Here is a 20,563-nt window from a genome sequence, read left to right on the forward strand (position 1 = left end):
ACAAAAGAGCCGCAGCTCTGTAATTCGATTATGGATTTTCCGCCATATTAATGCGAAATATTTGCAGCGCAGTCAAAATGAAAGCAACAGCACACAGACACACACACACACATATAAATATATATGTACATATATATATATATTTATATGTATTGAGACCATTATGGCAACACAAATTATAAATTACGCGACAGATGAAATGTCAATGCGTTGACGCTTACTTATTGCATTTATTTAATTAAATAAGGCAAAAATAAAAATAAAAATAAAAATCGAAAATGCGAGCAACTTTAAAGGTGGAACAATCCGAGACCTGCTAAAAATATTTATACCTTCAGCACCCTTATAATAGCCAGGTCGACTCCACTCAATGCAAATTTTCCACATGTCAGTTATACAAATAGAAATGCACCAACTTGCCAACTCTCTACTATTTTGGCTTTGGCCGTGCTCTATAACTAAAGCGAAAAACTTAAATATGCAACAGGAAATATACGCCAATCAAGTGCCAATCTTGAAGCCTGACGGCAACAACAACAACAACTCCACCAACAGCAACAACTATAACAAATGTCTTTAAAATAGAACGAAATGTTGAACGGCGCTTTTAGCGTAACGTCTTATGACCTAAAAAAAGAAAAGCAACCAAACTAACCCAACCAACCCAGACCAACAACTAACCCAACTAACCAGCCAACAAAACGGCCATAAACTCTGGCCTATAACAACAACAACAACAACAGCAACACCAACAACAATAATAATAATAAAAATAACAACAACAACAATAGCATTTGGCCAGCATAGTAGTATGCTGTCTACAGCGTTTGCCACTTTTACTATGCAAAATACTTTTGCCTGCCTCTTGCATAGATTAACAACAAAAAAAGCCAGCAAATATGCTCAAGTCATCAGTATCCGACTAGAAGATATTGTGTATGCTATGCAGAGCTGTAAAATCAACATACATATGCAATAAATTCCGTACAAATTGTTCAGGATTTAAAAAATTATAGAGCCTGATAGATAGAAGAAATAATTGATTCAAAATTAATTAAAATAAGGCAATATAAGTTGATATGCCTAAGTGCCTCAACAATATGCCTTCAGTTTGTTAAGCCCATTTTAACAAAAACAATATGGCCTTAGTTTCCATTTGCAGAGTATGAAAGTGAAAAACACTTTTTCCGCCTGGCTAAAATGATATTCGAGGGCTGAGCCATCGAGTAAAGATATTTTAGCTTCCCTCCGTCGAAGAGTAACATACATAGTAAGAGACAAGTTATACGATATTTGAGAAAGAATTGTAAAAAATTAATATTTATTAATGATTTAATTACTTTGTATGCATTAAATAACTGAGCTAAGTAAAGATATGAATTTTCTTTTATCAAACAATAAAAATTAATTCCACAAGAACCTCAAACTTCCTCCAGTCAAAATCGAAATATAAACGAGATCAGACAAATATATATATGGACTACATGAACAAACAAGAAATGACTCTAGACTCAACTAAAGATTCTCGCCTCTTTGTTGCTAAATAGAATTTTTAATATAAAATATTTGTACTTCACTTATTTTTAACCATAGACTCGTTGTTGCTGAATATTTTATGTGAAATATGTTTACTTCACTTATATTATTGGTTCTGCTTAGAGCCAACAATTGGATAAAATATTTCGATTTTTATTTACAAAAAGGAATAAAAAGAGTCCGAAGCCATTGAAAATATATTTAGAGTCCATGACAAATCACAAGTGCCTTTTCAATTCAGCTCAGTGCGATTGTCTCTCTGTTTGCATTTGACAATTGCAGCTGCCAGCAGTTGCTTGTTTTTACAAAATGTACATTTGGCTGGGCTTAAATAATTGATTACATTTTATTGCTCAACACGGCAACGGCAAATACAACGACAACAAACAAAATTGAGACTGAAATGCGGCTTGTCAGGCTGTCTGCCACAAGCAAAATTTTCGCCATAATATGCCACAAAACTGCAGCAAGAGGCAGCTAAGTGTCTGTCGTGTTGCATTTCCATCCCCCTTCCACTCTCTTTCCCACCCACCCACACTTCCTTGCTGCATGCCACACCTTGAATAATTCATAATGAATTGAAATATAGTACATAATACTCATTTTGTTTGCAGGCAAAGCACAGGAGGCTGGGGCGGGGCAGGGTTAGAGTCAGTCGTCTCTTACACGAGGGAATCATCTTGAATGAAATCTTAACTTAAATTTTGCTTGCAGACGCCGCCAGAGCGTTGTGCGCGGCTTAATTGTTTTTCATATTTTAATGCCACAACTTCTTTGGGGCAGACAACCCCCAAGAAGCTTGCCCCAACTTCCAACCTCTTGCCCTTTGCCCCTTGTCCTTGGCTCTTCCCACACTTATTTTTTGATGTGCGTTCATAAAATTTAAAATTAAATTTGGCTACGCTTCAACGAAGCAACGCAGACATTCGCCATTTTTTATCAGAGCAAGAGACCAAGTGGAAGAGTAGGAGAGAGATAGAGAGAGAGCTAGAGGTCAGGGGTTGAGCTGAAATAATCTAAGCAAGTAGCCAAGCAGTTAACTAACAGTTACAAGAAAATGGCCAAGCTAAGAATATATTATGCAAAGTTTTGCACAATTTTTGTATTTGAAAAAATAATTAAGCATAAATTAAGAATTTACTGTGGAACATTTTCTATATGGCTAAGCATTTTAAGAGAAGACATAAATAACTCAAATAATTAATAAAGTAGATAAACCAAAAACCATAAAGTATATACTACATATATCAAAGCTCGCAAGTAAACCTTGATTGCCTCTCGATGTCTGCGAATAAATGCCTATTAATCACACACTCTGGGAGTCTCGGTTCTGCAAAGACTTCGTTAGCGATCGTTCGTTCTTCCGCTCACTATTTGCTCGCTCCCTCAATCGCATTGTACGAACGTAGACCGAAGCTCTCCCAAAACGATGTTCGTTAAAAGAGCATGGGACGAATATCTCCATTCAAAGCGCTCAGCAGAAAATCAAAACGAACAGAGCCGAAGACGCCAGCTCAGAGCGAGAGCGATTGAATATGATTTTTTCGGTGGATCTTGCAAAGAGAGCGTGAAGTAAATGTGGCTAACATTTATATCTACATATATTCCCGAGTTGAGCCAATCTAATCATACCCATCTCTCTGCCAGCTTATCTCAATCTTCTTCCATTCCTCTTATAAATAATTTATATATATTTACACCTGCCCACTTGTCCATATTTACCTCTTTATATCTCTACGTTGATCACAATGCAATAGAAGTTAACCCAGCTGCCAAGGATAAAAAACAAAAACACATATTTCAATTTCAGCAAAAGTCTGTAAACACTTTTCACTTACTCCACTTCATATATCATCAAATTTTTTTATGTTTCGTAATAGCTTAAAAAACAATATGTATTGTCGATTAACACTTTACCTATGAGATGTACATACATATATACATATAAGTATTTATGGCCTTTATGCAGTCTGTTGACCAGGCAAAAACATTTTTTATATATAAATGTGGCCTGTTATAAATCACGAATCTTTAATAGTCTGTACGCAGAGCATACAAAAAAAGAAAATCATGCACTAAAAATATTGAAATTCATTTGGCCAACGATTTCTACCTATACACACATACGCGCACCCACACACACACGCCAATAAACCGTTTGGCATGGAAAAAACTGGTTGCCTATTTTTCGGCGCACAAATTGCAGCAGACGCTTTTTTATGCATTTTGTTGTTTGTTTCCTGTTGTTGTGATTGTTGTTGTCAGCACATTAAAGGCGTGCCAGCCGCCCATGCAGCACAGGCCGCACGTGCCGCACATCAAACATCAGTGGAGCTGGAGGCAGGGCCAGGGGCAGGGACGGGTGCAGATCGAAAAGCGACAAAAAAGGAGAGGAATTGCAGCCACTGCCCAGCCGCGCGGTTTTTAATCTAATAAGCAATCAATGATGTGAAAAAATGACTGCCAAACCATTTTAAACGCTGCGGTGCACCGCACAGCGTGCCACAAGTACAAGTGTGAGAGCGAGGGAGAGAGAGAGGGCGACAGATAGGGGAACGATGCGGCAACCAGGGAATATGCCACGTTCCCTCGCTATTTCGTTTTCTTTTTTGTGCATTTTGTATTTTGTTTGCGGCGGCTTTTTGATTTTTATTTTTTGGCCTGCACTTGCCACACAATTGTTGCATGCAGCTCGTGCAACGTGCAGTGTGCAAAACACACAAAAAAAAAACCAACGAATGACGGCAAAATGCAGACCAGTTGCCCAGTGGCTTTTGTTGTTTGAGAGGGATGAAGGGGCTAAGGGATGGGGGATGCGGGTTAAGGGATGAGAGATGAGTGGACGCATGTGTTGCATGTGGCAATATGCACATAAACTGTAAATGCCACACAATGACAGTGTGTCAATTTATTAGGTGCCACAATTTATGACGTCAACATGCAACGATATCGATATCGTAGTCAGCAATTTCTACTCTTTTTTTTTTTTTTGTTTCTCTTGGCTTTACATTTCGAATATTTTTGGTATATATAAATTAAATTGTTATTGAATGTAAAGTCTAATTGATGGGCAAATAAATTGATTAGTCATATATAAAAATGAATAAAATATTTGACAGAAATACCAACTTGCTGAGGCCGAATACAGTTTATTTGTTGTATTTATCGAGAATATATACAAATGAAAATAGAGTGTATATAAAATATATTTTACTTTTGGCAATTTGTCTTCATATAGCTCTCGAAAACAAACTCTTTTATCTTGTGTTTGCAATCATAGTTTATAATAAAATATAAATATATTCAATAATCGAAAATAAATCTATAGATATAGTTTTTTATTTATGTCTACTGACTTGCAATTAAATTGTATTTTTCAAAAAGCAACTCTAGCTAAAAAAAAAAGCCAAGTTTTATCAATGCGTACGTGCATCAGCACATGCATGTAAATGTATGTATGCATGTGTGTGCGCCTATAGATTGCAATATTTTAAACTTTTATTGTTTGTTATATTGAGGCTGTTCTGTAGCAGCTGCAGCAGACGGGCCATGTCTAGGTCTAATGCGCCCATTGCCTATGCAATACTTTTTTTTCCTAATCGCTTTTCACAAAGTTGCTGTTGCTGTTAGTTATGACTGTGTGTGTGTTTGTGTGTGAAAAGTTGCGTATGTGTGAGTGTGAAAAGTTGCGTGTGTGCGTTGCAGCTGTGCGGCGCGTTTTGAAAAGTTAACGCATTATTTTGTCGATTGATTGCTAACCATAGCCAGCTCCAACTCCGCCCCTTCCCTCCACCCCATCATCCTGCTCGGCTAATCGTTTTGCTTCATTTTAGAACGCAAAACTTTTTGTTTTTTGTTTTTACTGTCGGTTGTATAAATTACCGCAGTTTTTTAACAAACAAACAATGATAAAAAAAAAAATTAAAGTTTTGTTGTTTTGTTCTTGTTTCATGGAGTACAGTAACTCAGCCAGATCCGTCCAATTGCTGGCAATTAGTCTGCAAAGTGTGCAAAGCAGCAGACAGAAAGCAAGGCAACAAAACAAATTAAAGCACATTGATTAGTTATTGTTTTCGAGCTTATGTCCGATAAAAAGAAAGTTTAAAAAATAACAAAACATTTTATTTTGAGGGAATTATCGAATTTATAGAAGTAGAAAAAATATATTTAAATTACATTTTAATTTGAACTATCATTAATTAATTTATATAAGCTATAGCTGATATCTCAGCAACTTTTTAGAGCCCTTCCATCTAGACTCCAATCGATGACTCATATTATTATTATTATATATTCGTAACATTTCAAAATCAGCATTAAATTTATTTTCCCATAATTCCAACTAATTTGCCACTTGGTCTATCATTATTTTCCGACACTCCAAAAGTAATTTTCTAAACAATCTGCAGTTGAATAACCGGAGCACCAAACTTATGAAATTTCAGTCTGAAGCACTTAATGTGTTTTTTCTGTTATTATTAGGCACACAAATGCAACAAATCCATATCCATGCACACACAAGAGACACACACACACACACATACTGCATCTCTTATAATGAGCGCAACGTTTCATATTTTCATTATAAATACTTATGCATTGGCAAACATTTTGTAGTGGGCGTGGCCGATGGGGAGAACGGCTGCTCGGAGTGCAGCACAGTTAGACGAATATATAGACCATAAGCTGTTATTGCCGATCGCAAATACACACACACACAAACAAACACACAGGCACACACATAACGAACAGTCATCCATATATGAAATATAATAAAATTGTACAGGAAATGAGGAACAAGTGTAGAGAAGTGCTCGATGTAGGGGACTGTGCGCGCGCTCTCTCTCCCCTCCTCTTCCTCTGTCGCCCTCCCTGCCTCCCTCACTCTCTCACTCTCGTTGCTCGATTTTAACCATCGATGGTTTGATTATTAAATCCATGAAGTTTTTATACACACACAAATCCACATATCTACACACACACACACACACATACACACATGTACATATGCATATTGAAATTCACTTGATTGCAGTTTTCAAGTGAAATCGTAGCACACTTCAGAGCGCTTGTTGGCCCGCCTAAGGGTTAAGGCGGCTAAGAGGAATCTGCTTGGTGTAGGGTCTAAGGGTTAAATGCGGGGAAAAGTCGGAAATATGCCGCTTGTTGCTGCCACAGCCTGCTGATGTTGCTGCCACTGCTACTGCCATTGCTGCTGCATTTAGTAATTCCCGTTTCAAGTAGCAAAACGCGAGCCAAAAACTTTTCATTTGTTGTTGCACGAATTTTAATGAAGCAGCAAGTTTTGCGACTAAATCAAATTAAAAATGAATATGTGAGTGTGTGTGTGTGTGTGTAAGTGACTGAGGAAATGAGCTCGACAAAACTAATGCAAGTTTTTAGCCATGCATCCGTCTTCGAAATTTGGTTTGTCAACTGCTTGGCTTAAACATTTCTAAATGCTTTTCACGCTAATTAATTTTTGGTTACACACAAATTCCAGAAGGCACACACACACACACTAACATACACACAGCACACTTTGATAATTTCCTGAACAACATCCTCGAATTAGGAATTTTGACTTAGTCAATTGAGCATGCAAGCAGCTATTGAATTTCATAAATAGAAAAGAGATTGAGGTATGGATGTAATATATATATTTAAGTGGAATAGTTTAAAAATATTAATATATTAATATAAAAGATACAAGTATTTCGTTTACTTGATAACATTCCTGTCAATATCATCATTAATTTTTCCCAAAATAAGTTGTATTCATTTTCAATACCCATGAAAATCCCGTCTAGACCTTTTTTAACTCTATTTATTTTGTTATATTCTTTTTTTTTCATATTTTCTATTTATACTTTTCATTTAATTGTTTGCCCCATATGAGATCTATAAACATGTTTTTGGCCACATGTCGCTATTTCCTGCTGTGAATTTGTTTAAATTGCATTGCGGATGCTTTATGGTCGGAGCGAATCAGAAAATCTGAAAATCAGAAATTGTGGCAACAACCACCAGAGCAGCTCAAGTTGTGCGACGCCCCGCGGGCTAAACTAGAGCCATGCCACATGCCGCATGCCACACAAGTGCCGCAAAAGTGGAAGCCAAGTGGGTGCACAATTTGTGGAAGAGGTTTAAGGTAGTCGAAAAACTGGCTGGCGGTTAGGCTGTTTAGCGCTTTTTACGCCCAATTGATGTGAGCTTAACGCCTCAATGCTTACACAGAGCAGCAATAGAGTGAGTGAGAGAGAGTGACTGTAGTGAGTTGGGTTGTGGGTGTGCGAAAGGTATCTCAAAGGTTTCAATTGCGTTGACTGCAACGCCTTTTTCCTGGCTTCTTCACACTGGGGGCGTTCTGCTAAGTTTTTTTTTTCCTCCAAGTTTGTTTTGGGCTGCTGCGTAGATGTCTGTCTGCAGCTAGAAAATGGCGGAAACGCCACAAATTTTTCGATAATTTAATTTTAAAGCCAGGCCAAGGCAGGAGGCTTTCTATGTATGTTGTTGTTGTTGTTGCTGTTACAAGTCTAAATGCCAGCGAGCGAGACTATGGAGACTAATCACGCTAATGCGCAAGACGAACGACAGATGGCGCCGCAGCTGCATGCACGTGTGTGTGTGTGTGTGTGTGTGTGTGTGCATGTGTATGTGCCTGTTAGCCAGCTGCCTTCAATAATACGTACGCCAAATGCCAAATAATTTATTTATTATATGTGCAACTGACCAAAGCAGCACAGCACACACACACGCACTTAATACACTAACACATATGTATATCACACACACACACATATGCACATTTACTGAACGAGATTTCATTACAACTCATTTGACAGTCTTGGTGCACTTCGACGCTGCCAAAATGTCATACCTGAGTGGCATGCCACTCCCCCCTCACACACACACACACACACACTCGCCGTCCTTTATGTTTACCTGCGCTGCAGATTAGCGCGCGACATATAGCTGCAAATGCAACTCCTGTGTTTGTGTGTGTGTGTGTGTGTAGAGTCAACGCGAAATTAAGCGAAATGAAGTTGACCACGTTTCGATTTTGCATCAAAGCCAAACGCAGTCGCAGCCGCTGCTTACCTCAAAGCCGCGCCTCTACCTCACATCCATTCGCTTGGCAACGCCTGCCACGCTCACGCCAGCACGCCCGTGTATTCGCCCAGTGAGCAGCAGTTCAGTGAGCCTGGTCTGTGCCCCATGCATTGTTAATACAATTCGAGTCCAACGTCAATAACCAAGTGCCACGAATGGACCATTAGTTGGCCTGCCTAGTTGGATGTGCAACATTTTGTTGTTGTGGTTGTTGTTGTTGTTGTTGCTATTGCTGTTGTTGTCGTTGCAGTTGCTTTGATGGCTGCAACGTTTCTTCGCTTAGCTGCCCACATACACAGCTCAACTTGAGTATACTTATGTGTGTGCGTGTGTGTATTTGTATTCCTATATATAATTATGTGGATTAGCTATATCCTATTTGAATGCTCGCAATTTCAGCTGCGCTTGCCGCGATGCAATTAAATGTCAAATCTAGCAATTTCACAAAATATCGATAATTTATCGATTAATATTATTAATTTAGATAATAGCTAAACTCTTTAAGAACGATTACAAAATAAATGTTAAAACAATAACTTGTATATTCAATATACCCTTCTTTTTTGTTCATATAGTATAAAAAGGCTCAAACAAAACCCTATAAATGCATTTATTAAGTTATTTGCCATCTGAAATATGAAAGAAATAAAGTACAAAATTAAAGTTAGCCCCAAAATTACAGCTCTTTCGACAAATATGTAAACAACTTGTATGACTTCTGCTCAGAGTTCGCAGAAATTGCCAACTTAATTTGCTTGCATTTACAAATAAAGTAATTTTACTTTGCCTTAACAAAATCAAAATAATAATAAAAAGAAAAAAAAAAAAGTAGCTACAAAAATATTATATATAATTTACTTCATAATGAGAGCGAAAATGAAATGGCTAGTTTGGAGACTTGCAATTTGCATGTCTGGCGCCCATAAAAGTATGCAACACAAATTTTCGGACAACAACAGAGCAAAGGCAAGCTCATTGTCTTGGCAGCTGCCATTACACACACACACACTCACAGACATATATATGAATGCATTTAGACTAGGAAGCGACTAAAAATGAGAAACAGGCAACAACTTAACTGCTATTCAGCCACGCAGTCACATGGCAAACTTACAAGTAATACTTAGCCTAAATGGGCACAAGTGGGCCCCATAGAGTGGCCCCTGAGTCGGGGTCGGGGAATAGCCACTTGATATGCTAGATGATGCGAAATTTGTATACCCTTAAACTCATTATTAAAATAAAAATGATGAAGCAGGGTATATTGGCTGTTGTGAAAGGGTATGTAACAGGCGATATGTTGAGATATATTTATGTACATATATATATAATAATGGTTTAGGATTAAGATTTGAAGCCCACAGACGTTATATGTGTATAATTTTAATTCATTTAATTAAAATCCAAGCTCTCGGATTTTAAAGCAAAACATTTTTGCAAAATTTGCTACAAATATCCTGCTTAAATTCATATAGACTTTTTCATGTGCGTTTTCCAAAAACTAAATTTCAAAATATACATGAACATCATATATCTAAAACAGCATCTCCAAAAAAAAAAACAGGGTATCTCCTAATCGTGCACTTTCAACTGAAGTACTCTTACTTAGTTTGTAATGAAGTTATTGACAAGCCCCTAAGCGAGCCAAAGAGAGAGAGAGAGAGAGAGAGAGAGAGATAGAGAATGATAGATAGTGTGGATGGTTGGGTGGCAACAGCGGGGCGTGGCTCACCTTCTAGTGGGCATACATAGACACGTTTAAGGATATGTGGCACAATATGCAAATGTTACTTTGTTATGCAATTAGTGAATTCAATACGAAGCACTCGGCAAACGGTACTTCGGCAAACAGACAGGTAACGGTAACTGTAACGGCAACGATAACGGTAACGTCAACGTCAACGAGGAGGAAAAGCCACTCGAACAACTCACAACTGCAGGCCAAGCACTGCAGTTAAATGTATCGTTAGCATTAGATTCCAAACTGGTTGAGAACCATTCAGAGCTACAATTAGACGACTTAATAATGCTCTGCAATGTATATATGTATGTTTATATGAATATTTACTATGGTAAATCAATGACAATTATACGACTTAATAATGCCCTGCAATTGATGTTGAGCTTAATTGTAAAACAATTTAAGTCTTAGCCCAGATATTATAATTACTTTCTATGTGTTTTATTTATTGAGCCTAATAATTGGTTACGGAATAACCACACAACAATTTTCTGAATACAGTACAGTTATTAATAAAACTCGAGCAAAGTTTTTTACAATTGGATCTATACAAATCAAATTTCAGTTATTATTTTTTTAAATTGTATTTTTTTATAATTTTTATATTATTATTCTTAATATTATTTTTTGTTTTTGAATAAATACTTTAAATATTTTCTTTACTTTTCCTATTTTTTTTACCGTCGACTGCCAACCCATATACCCGACCTACTCTTTAACAGCTATTTCATAAAAAAAAAAAAAAAAAAAAAAAAAAAAATAGGTCGATCTTCTTCTACATCAATGGCGACAGTGCATTCATTGTGCAGCAAATATAGATATGCAATTAATTCGCCCCCTCTCGCTCACTCTCTATATAAATTTAACTGACTTCCGTTATTTTTCATGCTTCTCTTCTTCTTTATTTTCGATAGGCAAAAATGATGGAAAACTCACACGCTTGGATGGGCGCAAGTGGCTCAACTTTAGCAGGTTTGTATAGACGATCAAAAGCTGGTAGTTTTAGCACTCACCCAATGCATTGCATTCCGTTATATTGTATGTATCCTTCTCGAACATTCCAGCAGACAGCTATCAATATCAGCTGCAGTCGATGTGGCAAAAATGCTGGAACACTAATCAAAACTTAATGCATCACATGCGGTTTCGCGAACGCGGACCACTTAAATCATGGCGACCCGAAACGATGGCCGAAGCCATTTTCAGCGTACTAAAGGAAGGACTTTCACTATCACAAGCGGCGCGAAAATACGATATACCCTATCCGACATTTGTGCTTTACGCAAATCGGGTGCACAATATGCTCGGCCCCTCGATCGATGGCGGACCCGATCTACGACCCAAGGGACGAGGTAGACCGCAACGCATTCTCCTGGGTATCTGGCCGGATGAGCATATCAAGGGCGTCATCAAGACGGTCGTGTTTCGCGACACTAAGGACATAAAGGAAGATAGCCTAGGAGCACATATGCCACCGTACGGTCGGCATTCGGTAGGTTAAAACAAGCCACAATTCACCACTATACAAACTTCATAGCATTTGCACTTCAAAAAAAATGAAAAGAAAATTACGACGCAGTAATTGATGCAGCCATCTTTATTCACGATTAACTTGATATCGATTAGCATGTGATTTCGATGCCTGTTAAATGGTCCTTAAGCCGACTGTTAAGCTTAACATTTTATCAACAGAGATTTGGTTTTGTTGGACTGCAGAGCTAATAGATTAATTTAGCATTAAATGCTTGATTAACATAAAGACAATAAGTACTAATTGAGCATTGATGCAAGTATCGATGCTTCTTATTGTAAAACGGTGATCTGATTGTATTACAATTGCTTTAGCAAATATCGATGGCATACATTGTTCAATCAGAAAGCTGCCTTTTGAGTAAAATGTCAAGCACCTATCGATGCCTCTGTGCTGTTTTATAGCAGTGATCTATATGTCAACGATCAGCCGCAACCAACTAAATTTGCAATTCGAATTTCGCAAGTTGTTTCAAATATCTTTCATTTCAAGTCACCCACACACTAAACTCCCGATCGGGTTAGCCCGTTTTTCCCTTGCAGGACATGACGCTAAGCTATCCAGGTCAGCCGGTTGGCGGAGGAGCCGCCAGCCTCAGCGCCCTGGCCTGTCCCAATGGTATGGGCAGTGGCGGCGCCGTGGGAGGCGCTGCCAGTGGTGCGGAGCAACAAATGTCGCAGGAGCAGATGTCAGCGGTGGCTGCCGTTGCACACAATATACGCCAGCAGATGCAAATGGCCGCCGCAGCGCAGCATCAGCACGGGGAGGCGGGGCCGCAACCACCCCCACCGGGTCCGCCGGGCCTGTTCAATTTGCCGCCCCATTTGACGGGCGGAGCGGGACGGGCTAGCATATCGCCAGCATTGAGCAGTGGCTCAAATCCATCGCTGGGAGCACGGCATGCGCCCTCGCCCTGCGGTCCCGCCGGCCTCTTGCCGAATCTGCCGCCCAGCATGGCCGTTGCACTGCATCGAGATCCGGCAGCGGCTGCACTACTCAGTCAGCAGCAGCAGCATCATCTGCAGCAGCTGCAGCTCCATCAGCAGCACCAACAGCAACAACAACAGCAGCAGCAACAACAGCAACAGCAGCACGCTTTGCATCAACAGGCAGCAGCAGCTGCTGCAGCGGCGGCCGCTGCTGCTGCAGTGCAGCATCCGCACACACATCCGCATTCGCATCTCATGCAGCCACACAAATCCGGTTTCGGTGCCAGTTCCATGCAGCATCAGCAGCAACAGCAACAGCAGCACCAGCAACAGCAGCACCAACAACACCAGCAACAACAACAACAGCAACAACAGCAGCAGCAGGACAAGTCCAAGGCGAAGAGCAGTCCGCCGCGCTTGCATTCACCGCTATCTGAGTTGGGCTTGGAGCTGGGCTACAAGCGTGACTTCTCGCCTACGCGACTCTTTGCCGAGGATCTGGCAGAGCTAGTGGGCGCCTCCTCCACCTCCACGTCTGCATCAACCACAGCAGCAGCAACGCCTGCAGCGAGCGGAACGCCCGTTGGAGCAGCAAGCGGCACAGCCGGTGGAGAGATGTGCGCCAGTAGTACTGGCAGCGGGAGCGGCAGCTCCATCAAGGTGGAGCCCATTACGACCAGCGGCGAGTAGAGTCGAAGCTCCAGCTCCAACTCCAAACTCAACTAAATCAATCAATCAATCAAAAGAGCAACAAATTTTCCTTTCAATTAAGCAATTGAGATTTGAGAAAAATGGAAATTTTAAAGGTTTAACAAATCTGATTTAAACTATATAGTATTTAATATGAAATACATATGTGTATATAAATTGAGTTATACATTATAATTATATATATACATATATACATTTATGTGTGTGTAATGTATACGAAAGTGGTCTGAAAAGTTGACAAGTCTAAAAAAGATTTTTTAAATTATCACTAAAAAATTGTTTAGTAAAAATAATTTTAATTTTTTTTTATAAATAGATTTATTTAAACTATTTTGTATTTTTGATAAAATTAATGTCAGTCTTAGTATGTATTAATTCTTCGTAAGTATTATTTAAAAAATTTTAATTGTCAATTTATATATCTACGAAATAATTTTTAGTTTAAATGCATATTGTTCTTAAAGTATCTAGAACAATATAAAATATTTAAAGCAAATTTTAATTATAATTATTTAATTTTGAATTAAGTAATTTATATATATAATTTAATGCTTATTTTACATAAAAAATTGTATTTTTTAATTTCCGTAAAATACATATTCTCATTTAGATAATTTAATCATAAAATATACATATTTGAATTATTTATTTATTTAATTTAAGTTTGTTAATTTTTGAGACCATCCATGCACATCTCCATACATACATACATATATATGTATATATCATGCATATTAGTATTTCGAACGCTCGTTCCTTTGTTTCTGTCGGTCCACTTCAATTTAATTATTTTTAATTAAAAAAAAATCAAAAGAGTATTATTATGTTAAAAAATTAATTAAATTGCGATCTCTTTCATTTTTACTATATAAATATATAAATAAAATGGAAAACTCTAAGAAATACCCTGGAACATTCCACAGCAAATCCCACAAAACAGTTTTTCAACAGAAGAAATTACAACTAAAAATAAATAAAATAAACATTAAAAAGAAAAATACAATTATTTAAATCATAGAAATTGTGTGCCCAGTTTTATTTAATTTATAAAAATATATGTGTACAAAAATTATAAGAAAAAAAATTAAAACTAAAAATTTTTGGATGTGCATTAAAAAATGGAAACTAAAAATATGGAAACAACTAAATTTAATGTTTAGGTCTTAAAAACAAACAACAAAAAATTCACAAAAAATGCCTTTCGGAATTAAATTCAGTGAAATTGTTAAAAAGTAAAGAGAGAGAAAAACCCCAAATTTGTAAATTTAAAATAAATTTTTAACTAAAAAAATAAGAAACTTTTTACAAAACAAAATTTATAGAAAATTATGAAAATGAAAATTGTAAACGAAAGTTGTTGAAAATAAAACAAAAAAATTGAAGGCTTCGGAAACTTTAATTATTGCTAAACTTTTAATACTAAAACGTTATTTGTTAATTTATTCTTTAACAAAATTGAACAATTTCTCTTCTACTCTTCTAAAGTGCCTTTTCTAGCATTAATTTTAACTTAAGCTTTTTTTTTTACATTTTTTAACTGAAAAAAGGAAAAATGATATCAACAACTTTCGTTAATTAATTTAGAAAAAGTCTGGCATATACATACATACTATATATATTTTTAAATAAATATATAAGTATTGTATTAAGTTTTAAAAAAGAGGAAAAATAACATTTAGGCAAATCTTTCGGCAATACATTTTATATGTGTTTTTTTTTAATAAAAATAAAAAACAAGTCTCATTTGCAAGCACACAAAAAATAATATTAAAATAAAAATAATAATACAAATAGAAAATAAATAAACAAGCGGCAATTAAAAATCAAATAAAAAAATATATAACAAAGTATTTACAGATTATACAATAGCCATAGCCATATAGACGGATATGTAGATATATATATTAATTTATATGTATATCTATGTATGTAACTCTCATAACTAATCCCCCCAACCACCCTAAGAAATAGACTCTAATGTTCCCTACCTATTTGGTATATTACGAGTATTTCAACAAAAAAATAATTAAATTAAAAAAAAAAAAGGAAAATATGTTTATGAAGCTAACCGAAAATTTCCAGAAAGTATATATATAAACATTATATATATATATATATAATTATTATACGTTTTTTATCAAAACAACTTTAGTGCAAAACTTTATGTTCAAATTAACTTTTAAATGTCGAAATGAATGTTTCTTATTAATCAAATAACAAAAAAAAAAAAGAGAAAGAAAAAATCAACAAAAAAATGGAATAAAAAATATTTTATAAAAACAAAAAAAAATGGAAGAGTACGAGTTTTTTTTACGCCCAGCAAGATTTGTTGATCAGGAATATATACTATATATTATATTATCTATCTAAATAAATGTTAGGTTCATATAATTATTTGGTAATTGTTTAGTATTTACAGTATTTTATTTTTTATTGCTTTTTGATAACAACAGAAGAGAAATTAACTTAGATTTGCTACTGCAGAGCCAAACTAATACTTGGCGGCGTCACCTCCTCCAGTTGGGGCTGATTGATCTCCTGGTGACGCTGCAGCAGGCCAAGGCATTGATGCAGACACTGTGTGCTGGCCGTGGAGATGGCCTTCAGCAGCAATAGGTCCGGATCCGTGGGCGAAAAGGAAGCACAGTCAATGTTTTCAATGGCGCGTGCCAAAGAAGCGTTGCTAGAAAGAACAATTTAGAGATCATTGTAGAGCAGCTAATATAGAATGGGATGGCGAGATTGGATTTACCACTGTTCGGTGAGGAATAGAGCCTGTCGAGCGGCAACCATTGCATCCGAAGCGGCCAGCAGTTCGCGTGCCGGCAATGGCGATGAGTTGCTTATGTCCATGGCCTGTGTGTGGCTCTCGACGACGGCGCGCAGTCCATCAACCCATTCCTGGCGAGCTCGTGCATCACTGGCGCGCAGCTTTAACGTGTCTCCCGAAGCACAGGCAATGGAAAAGGTGCGTGAATCCTCGTCACTGGGATAGACAACGGCGCCGGCCAGCTGCACCTGACCCCGCGGAGTGTTGGCCAGCACATGAGGCGAGGGCGCAATGTCGTCGCCCACAGCCGAAGAGTCGCACAAATAGTAACTCAAATATCCCGTCTTGGCGTCCACAGTGAACCAACGGTATTGCCAGCCTATGAGAGATCGACTGTGTAAATTGTAGTATACCGTGATATTTCATTTACCTTACCCTTCATTACATTTGTATATTTGCTTAGCTGCCCGCTGAGCGGATGACGCAGCGTTTGGTTTATCATTCTATTCAAATTGCTTTCCATCTGGCTGCAGCTGGCGTTGCCGTCGTCGTCTTGGTTACAGCGATGGTGGCGTTGTTGTTGTTGCTGTGGATGTGACTGTGACAGTGCCTGTTGCTCTACGGGCTTGTGCTTCGATCGGCGCTTCTTCAGATGCAATGCAACTTTGATTTTACGCAGAATTTTTACAATTTGTTTATTTTCCAGAAGGAATATAAAATTCTTATTGCAATTAAGTTTGTAGTGTTGCCTGCTTGTCGAAATCAGCAGATGATTTGGTTGTGAGTGGTGGCAGCCTTGTTATGACTTAGAGTTGCCAGATCGTCGTAAATTGATCGAACCAGCTGGTATTCCCAAAGGGGCCGCATAATTTGAATAATCACATCGTTATGATTTAACATGCTAGAATTTTTATTTCGAATTGGGCTATTAAATAAAAAATCCTTTTGGATATAATATAAACATAATTATTATTAATAGTTTAAATAACAACTGGCGAGCAACAACAGTCTAATTGGCATTTCCAGCATACAAAAATACTAGCAACATATTTTATGTATACTTTTGGTATTTTTTGGTCATCACGCAACTGGTCACTCTTCTTAGCTCTAACATTTCCATTTTGAGTTAACATAGCAAGCAAGAACCATTAACAGTGCAACAACAAAGTGAGCGAAGCGCATAAATTTCGCGAAAATTTTTGTTGCTCCGCAAATTTGTTTAAATAAATACGGATCAAGTGTAAATAAAAATGATGTGAATGATCAGAGCGTTGCCGAAAATGAAACAATGCAAACGCGCGTGTTATGGTAATGTGCATTTATGCAGTCAGAACAAACGCAAACGAGTGAAAAAAATCAATTTGTATCCCAGAAGCGTTTTTAGTGTTGGTTTGAAGAAGAGGAAGATGAAGAAGTAACAGTAGCAGAAGGTGGAAAGAGGGAGAGCGAGAGAGAGAGACGTATATAGTGAGCGAGAGGAGGCGATACAAGACGCAGACAACATCTCAAACGAAACGAAACGAGACGCAACTGTGAAAAGATGTGCGTCGAAGGCGGATGATGTGATTGTTGATGGAGTTCGTAAAACTAAAGCCCCATATTGTAAAAATGGCAATTAAAAATTATTAAACGCGCGCGTTGTGCAGCTGCAAAAAATAACAACATATCTCCCTTGTGCCCCTCGCCCACGCGTGTGTTTTAAAAATAAGAACATATACATGTGCATGTGTATGTGTATGTATGTTTATGTATATATGCATGTATTTCCGCGTTTATGCTTTATGCGGCCATTGCGTGACACGGCGTAGAGTTGATTTATGACATTTAACATTTAACCGCTGTTCGGTGGGGGTGTTTCGTGTCATGTGTGTGTGTTTGCGTCCCTATCTGTCTGTGTAGTCGTGCTTGTGTCTCCCTATCTGTCTGTGTGGGGCTGCCCATATGATACAAAATTTGCCTAAAATGTAATTAATATGCTTTGTGTTGAGTGTGACCATTTGTATATATTTTTCTTATTTGTCCGTTCTTTTTTCTAAACAAACCGCCTACCCCCACACACATACACACCCAACTAACACATGCATGTGTATATATACATACATATATAGTGCCGCTGCTGCTGCGTTGACCATGAAAAAAATGGCAGCGAGAAATTCGCAAAAATCAATGAAAGCCTTCAAAGCAAGCAAAAGTGTAACAACAACAACTAAATTAATAATAAATATTTCAAATTAAGTGAAATTGAAGGCGAGTCCGTTATGCTGCGCTACCCTCACAATAGTTAAAGACTATTAAAACAGCTGCACACACACACACACACAGACACACACATACAAACAACAACATGGATGGTCAACGTGCCCGCGATCTGTTAACTCTGCTGCAGGAGCGCGTTGTATTTCTCACTGGTGGGCGTGATAGGCGTGGTGGACCATTATTATGTTTTCCGGCAACGCCGCGCCGGGATCGCCTCAAACCGGAGGATTTGCGTCGCCTGCTTATCTACTTGATTAGCATACCCAGGTGAGTAATGTAAACAATCGATACTGCATAACTGCCATCGATACTTTACTTCTATTTACTTATTGTTGCAAAATGTTTATTGGTTCTTTCGCACTCGCACTCACAATCGCAGGCAGCATTCACAATGAGAGGCCATTGTGTCAGCTGACGCTGCGCTGCGCTTCGTTTGCGGTTTTTGGCTGTCGCCTCACCCGCGCAGCTGCAGCTGCATGCATTCCACTTGATTTTCCAGTTCTTGCATGTTTTATGAATCATCAAGCAGCCGCTGTCGCAGTCGCGTCGCAGTCGTCGTCGTCGTCGTCGACAATGGCAAACAGCACGCACATTGTTGTTGGTGTTGTTCTTGCAGCCTAGGCTGACATTGAATGCAGCTCTCTGTGAGTGTGTGTGAGAGAGAGGGGGAGAGGGAGAGGCAGACATGTTACGCTTCTTCATCGTCATTTTGTACTTTTTTCGCTCGGTAGCTGGCAAACAGCAAATTGCATAAATCTGTGCGACAAAGAAGGCAATAGAGAAAATACATAACAAAAAGCAAAACGCGTAAACCGGCATTTTCGCGATGCTCGTTTGCCAAAAGAATGCGGCGTGAGTCGAAAGCTCTGTTAAATGGCTGTTACTGTTGTTGCTCTTGCTGTTAATGTTGTTGTTTTTGTTTTCGTTTCTGGCGAATTAAGGCGGCCAAGAGTCAAAGTGCTTTGAGCAGTTAAGAAAAAGCGAAACAGAGCAAAGCAAACGAAATGAAAGGTGGAATGCGAATATTTCTTCTTAATTTTTTTTTTTTTTTTTGGTTTTATGTTTGAATTTGAATAAAATTTATACCTGGAATCGATTGGAATACGGACCGTAGGATTATAAAGAACTTTATGGTCTTCCAATACGATTTGATTATAAACAGAGCTTAAAGTAAATATTAAAGGGGAGCAATAAATATGACTAAGAAATTTGAATTACCATCTTTGATTCTAAAGGTTAAATTCTAAATAAATAATTCTAAATTTGGCCTTCGTATGTCATTTGTTTTCGCTAATGAGTGTTCACTGTACATGATTTTTATTAGGCTATAGAGCAAAGCGTATTATTGAGAGCACGAACCTAATACAATAAATTACAATACTACATTTAGTTGATATGAGGCAACTTGGACATACCCTATACTTTGCATGGACTCAGGGGAGGACATGCAAAACGATTTGTATTGATTCATATCATATATACAATATAAGCTTGTTATATAAATGCCTAAATTACAGGGTATGCTTACTGCAATACCATTTGTTTTAAGTCGAATATAATTTGCCATAAAGCACTCAACAATTGCTAGGCAGAAATGCTTCTCATGAATGATCTTGATTGATCTTAAAAACCCGAAAAACAAGTCATAAAATTTTTGATGTGCACCTCTCAATGAAAATTGCGACATACAGTATATATGTATGTGATTATATGTATGTATATATTTCCTTTGGCTTATTCATTGGAAAATTCGTGAGCTATTTTCACAAGATTTTTCGTTGAGTAGTGAAAAGCAACGAAGACCCAAAAAGAAAGAAAATGACGTTAATGAATCACAGTCAACAGCGTGTGGTTGTTGTTGTTCCCCATTTTCCCATGCTCTGCACTTTCTTATCAGCGCCACCTATTGGTGACTGTTGATGGCTGTGGCCCCCGCCCCCAATTAGTAAGCGCTATCTCTTTGGCCCACATATAAA

The 20,563-nt window shown here is 37.8% G+C and overlaps 3 protein-coding genes and 1 long non-coding RNA gene across 14 annotated transcripts in view; 2 read left to right on the forward strand and 2 right to left on the reverse strand.

Annotated features, from left to right (window-relative positions):
- The window catches only part of LOC149268987 (uncharacterized), a 41,653-nt gene extending 30,115 nt beyond the window's left edge, over positions 1 to 11,538 (reverse strand). Inside the window, exon 1 of the long non-coding RNA XR_016269865.1 lies at positions 11,404 to 11,538. This is a non-coding gene — a long non-coding RNA (uncharacterized LOC149268987). The remainder of the gene's footprint in view (positions 1 to 11,403) is intronic.
- Positions 1 to 15,870, forward strand: part of bab1 (bric a brac 1) — an 80,266-nt gene extending 64,396 nt beyond the window's left edge. The window contains exons 2-4 of one of the 4 annotated variants that reach the window (XM_089467724.1): positions 11,305 to 11,362; positions 11,458 to 11,882; positions 12,464 to 15,870. In XM_089467724.1, the coding sequence (XP_089323850.1) occupies positions 11,305 to 11,362; positions 11,458 to 11,882; positions 12,464 to 13,540 (1,560 nt within the window). In that variant the 3' untranslated portion in view covers positions 13,541 to 15,870. Of the gene's footprint in view, positions 1 to 11,304; positions 11,363 to 11,454; positions 11,883 to 12,445 lie in introns of all 4 variants that reach the window. The other 3 variants (XM_089467723.1, XM_089467721.1, XM_089467722.1) reach the window with 3 other exon arrangements.
- An 82-nt stretch (positions 15,871 to 15,952) lies between these two features.
- On the reverse strand, positions 15,953 to 17,222 carry LOC108613375 (oxysterol-binding protein-related protein 11). Its single transcript, XM_018006785.2, has 3 exons — positions 16,767 to 17,222; positions 16,314 to 16,710; positions 15,953 to 16,244 (listed from the first exon to the last, which is right to left on the reverse strand). The coding sequence occupies exons 1-3, from the start codon at positions 16,852 to 16,854 to the stop codon at positions 16,037 to 16,039; spliced, it is 693 nt and encodes a 230-aa protein (XP_017862274.1). The 5' UTR covers positions 16,855 to 17,222; the 3' UTR covers positions 15,953 to 16,036.
- A 226-nt stretch (positions 17,223 to 17,448) lies between these two features.
- The window catches only part of trio (trio Rho guanine nucleotide exchange factor), a 50,503-nt gene continuing 47,388 nt past the window's right edge, over positions 17,449 to 20,563 (forward strand). Inside the window, exons 1-2 of one of the 8 annotated variants that reach the window (XM_089467713.1) lie at positions 17,449 to 17,933; positions 18,440 to 18,854. In XM_089467713.1, the coding sequence (XP_089323839.1) occupies positions 18,676 to 18,854 (179 nt within the window). In that variant the 5' untranslated portion in view covers positions 17,449 to 17,933; positions 18,440 to 18,675. Of the gene's footprint in view, positions 18,066 to 18,439; positions 18,855 to 20,563 lie in introns of all 8 variants that reach the window. The other 7 variants (XM_089467714.1, XM_089467715.1, XM_018006776.2 and 4 more) reach the window with 7 other exon arrangements.

This window comes from Drosophila arizonae, chromosome 4 (genome assembly GCF_054131065.1).
Source record: "Drosophila arizonae isolate 15081-1271.41 chromosome 4, UAZ_ARI_1.0, whole genome shotgun sequence".
NCBI classification, from domain to species: Eukaryota; Metazoa; Arthropoda; class Insecta; order Diptera; family Drosophilidae; genus Drosophila; species Drosophila arizonae.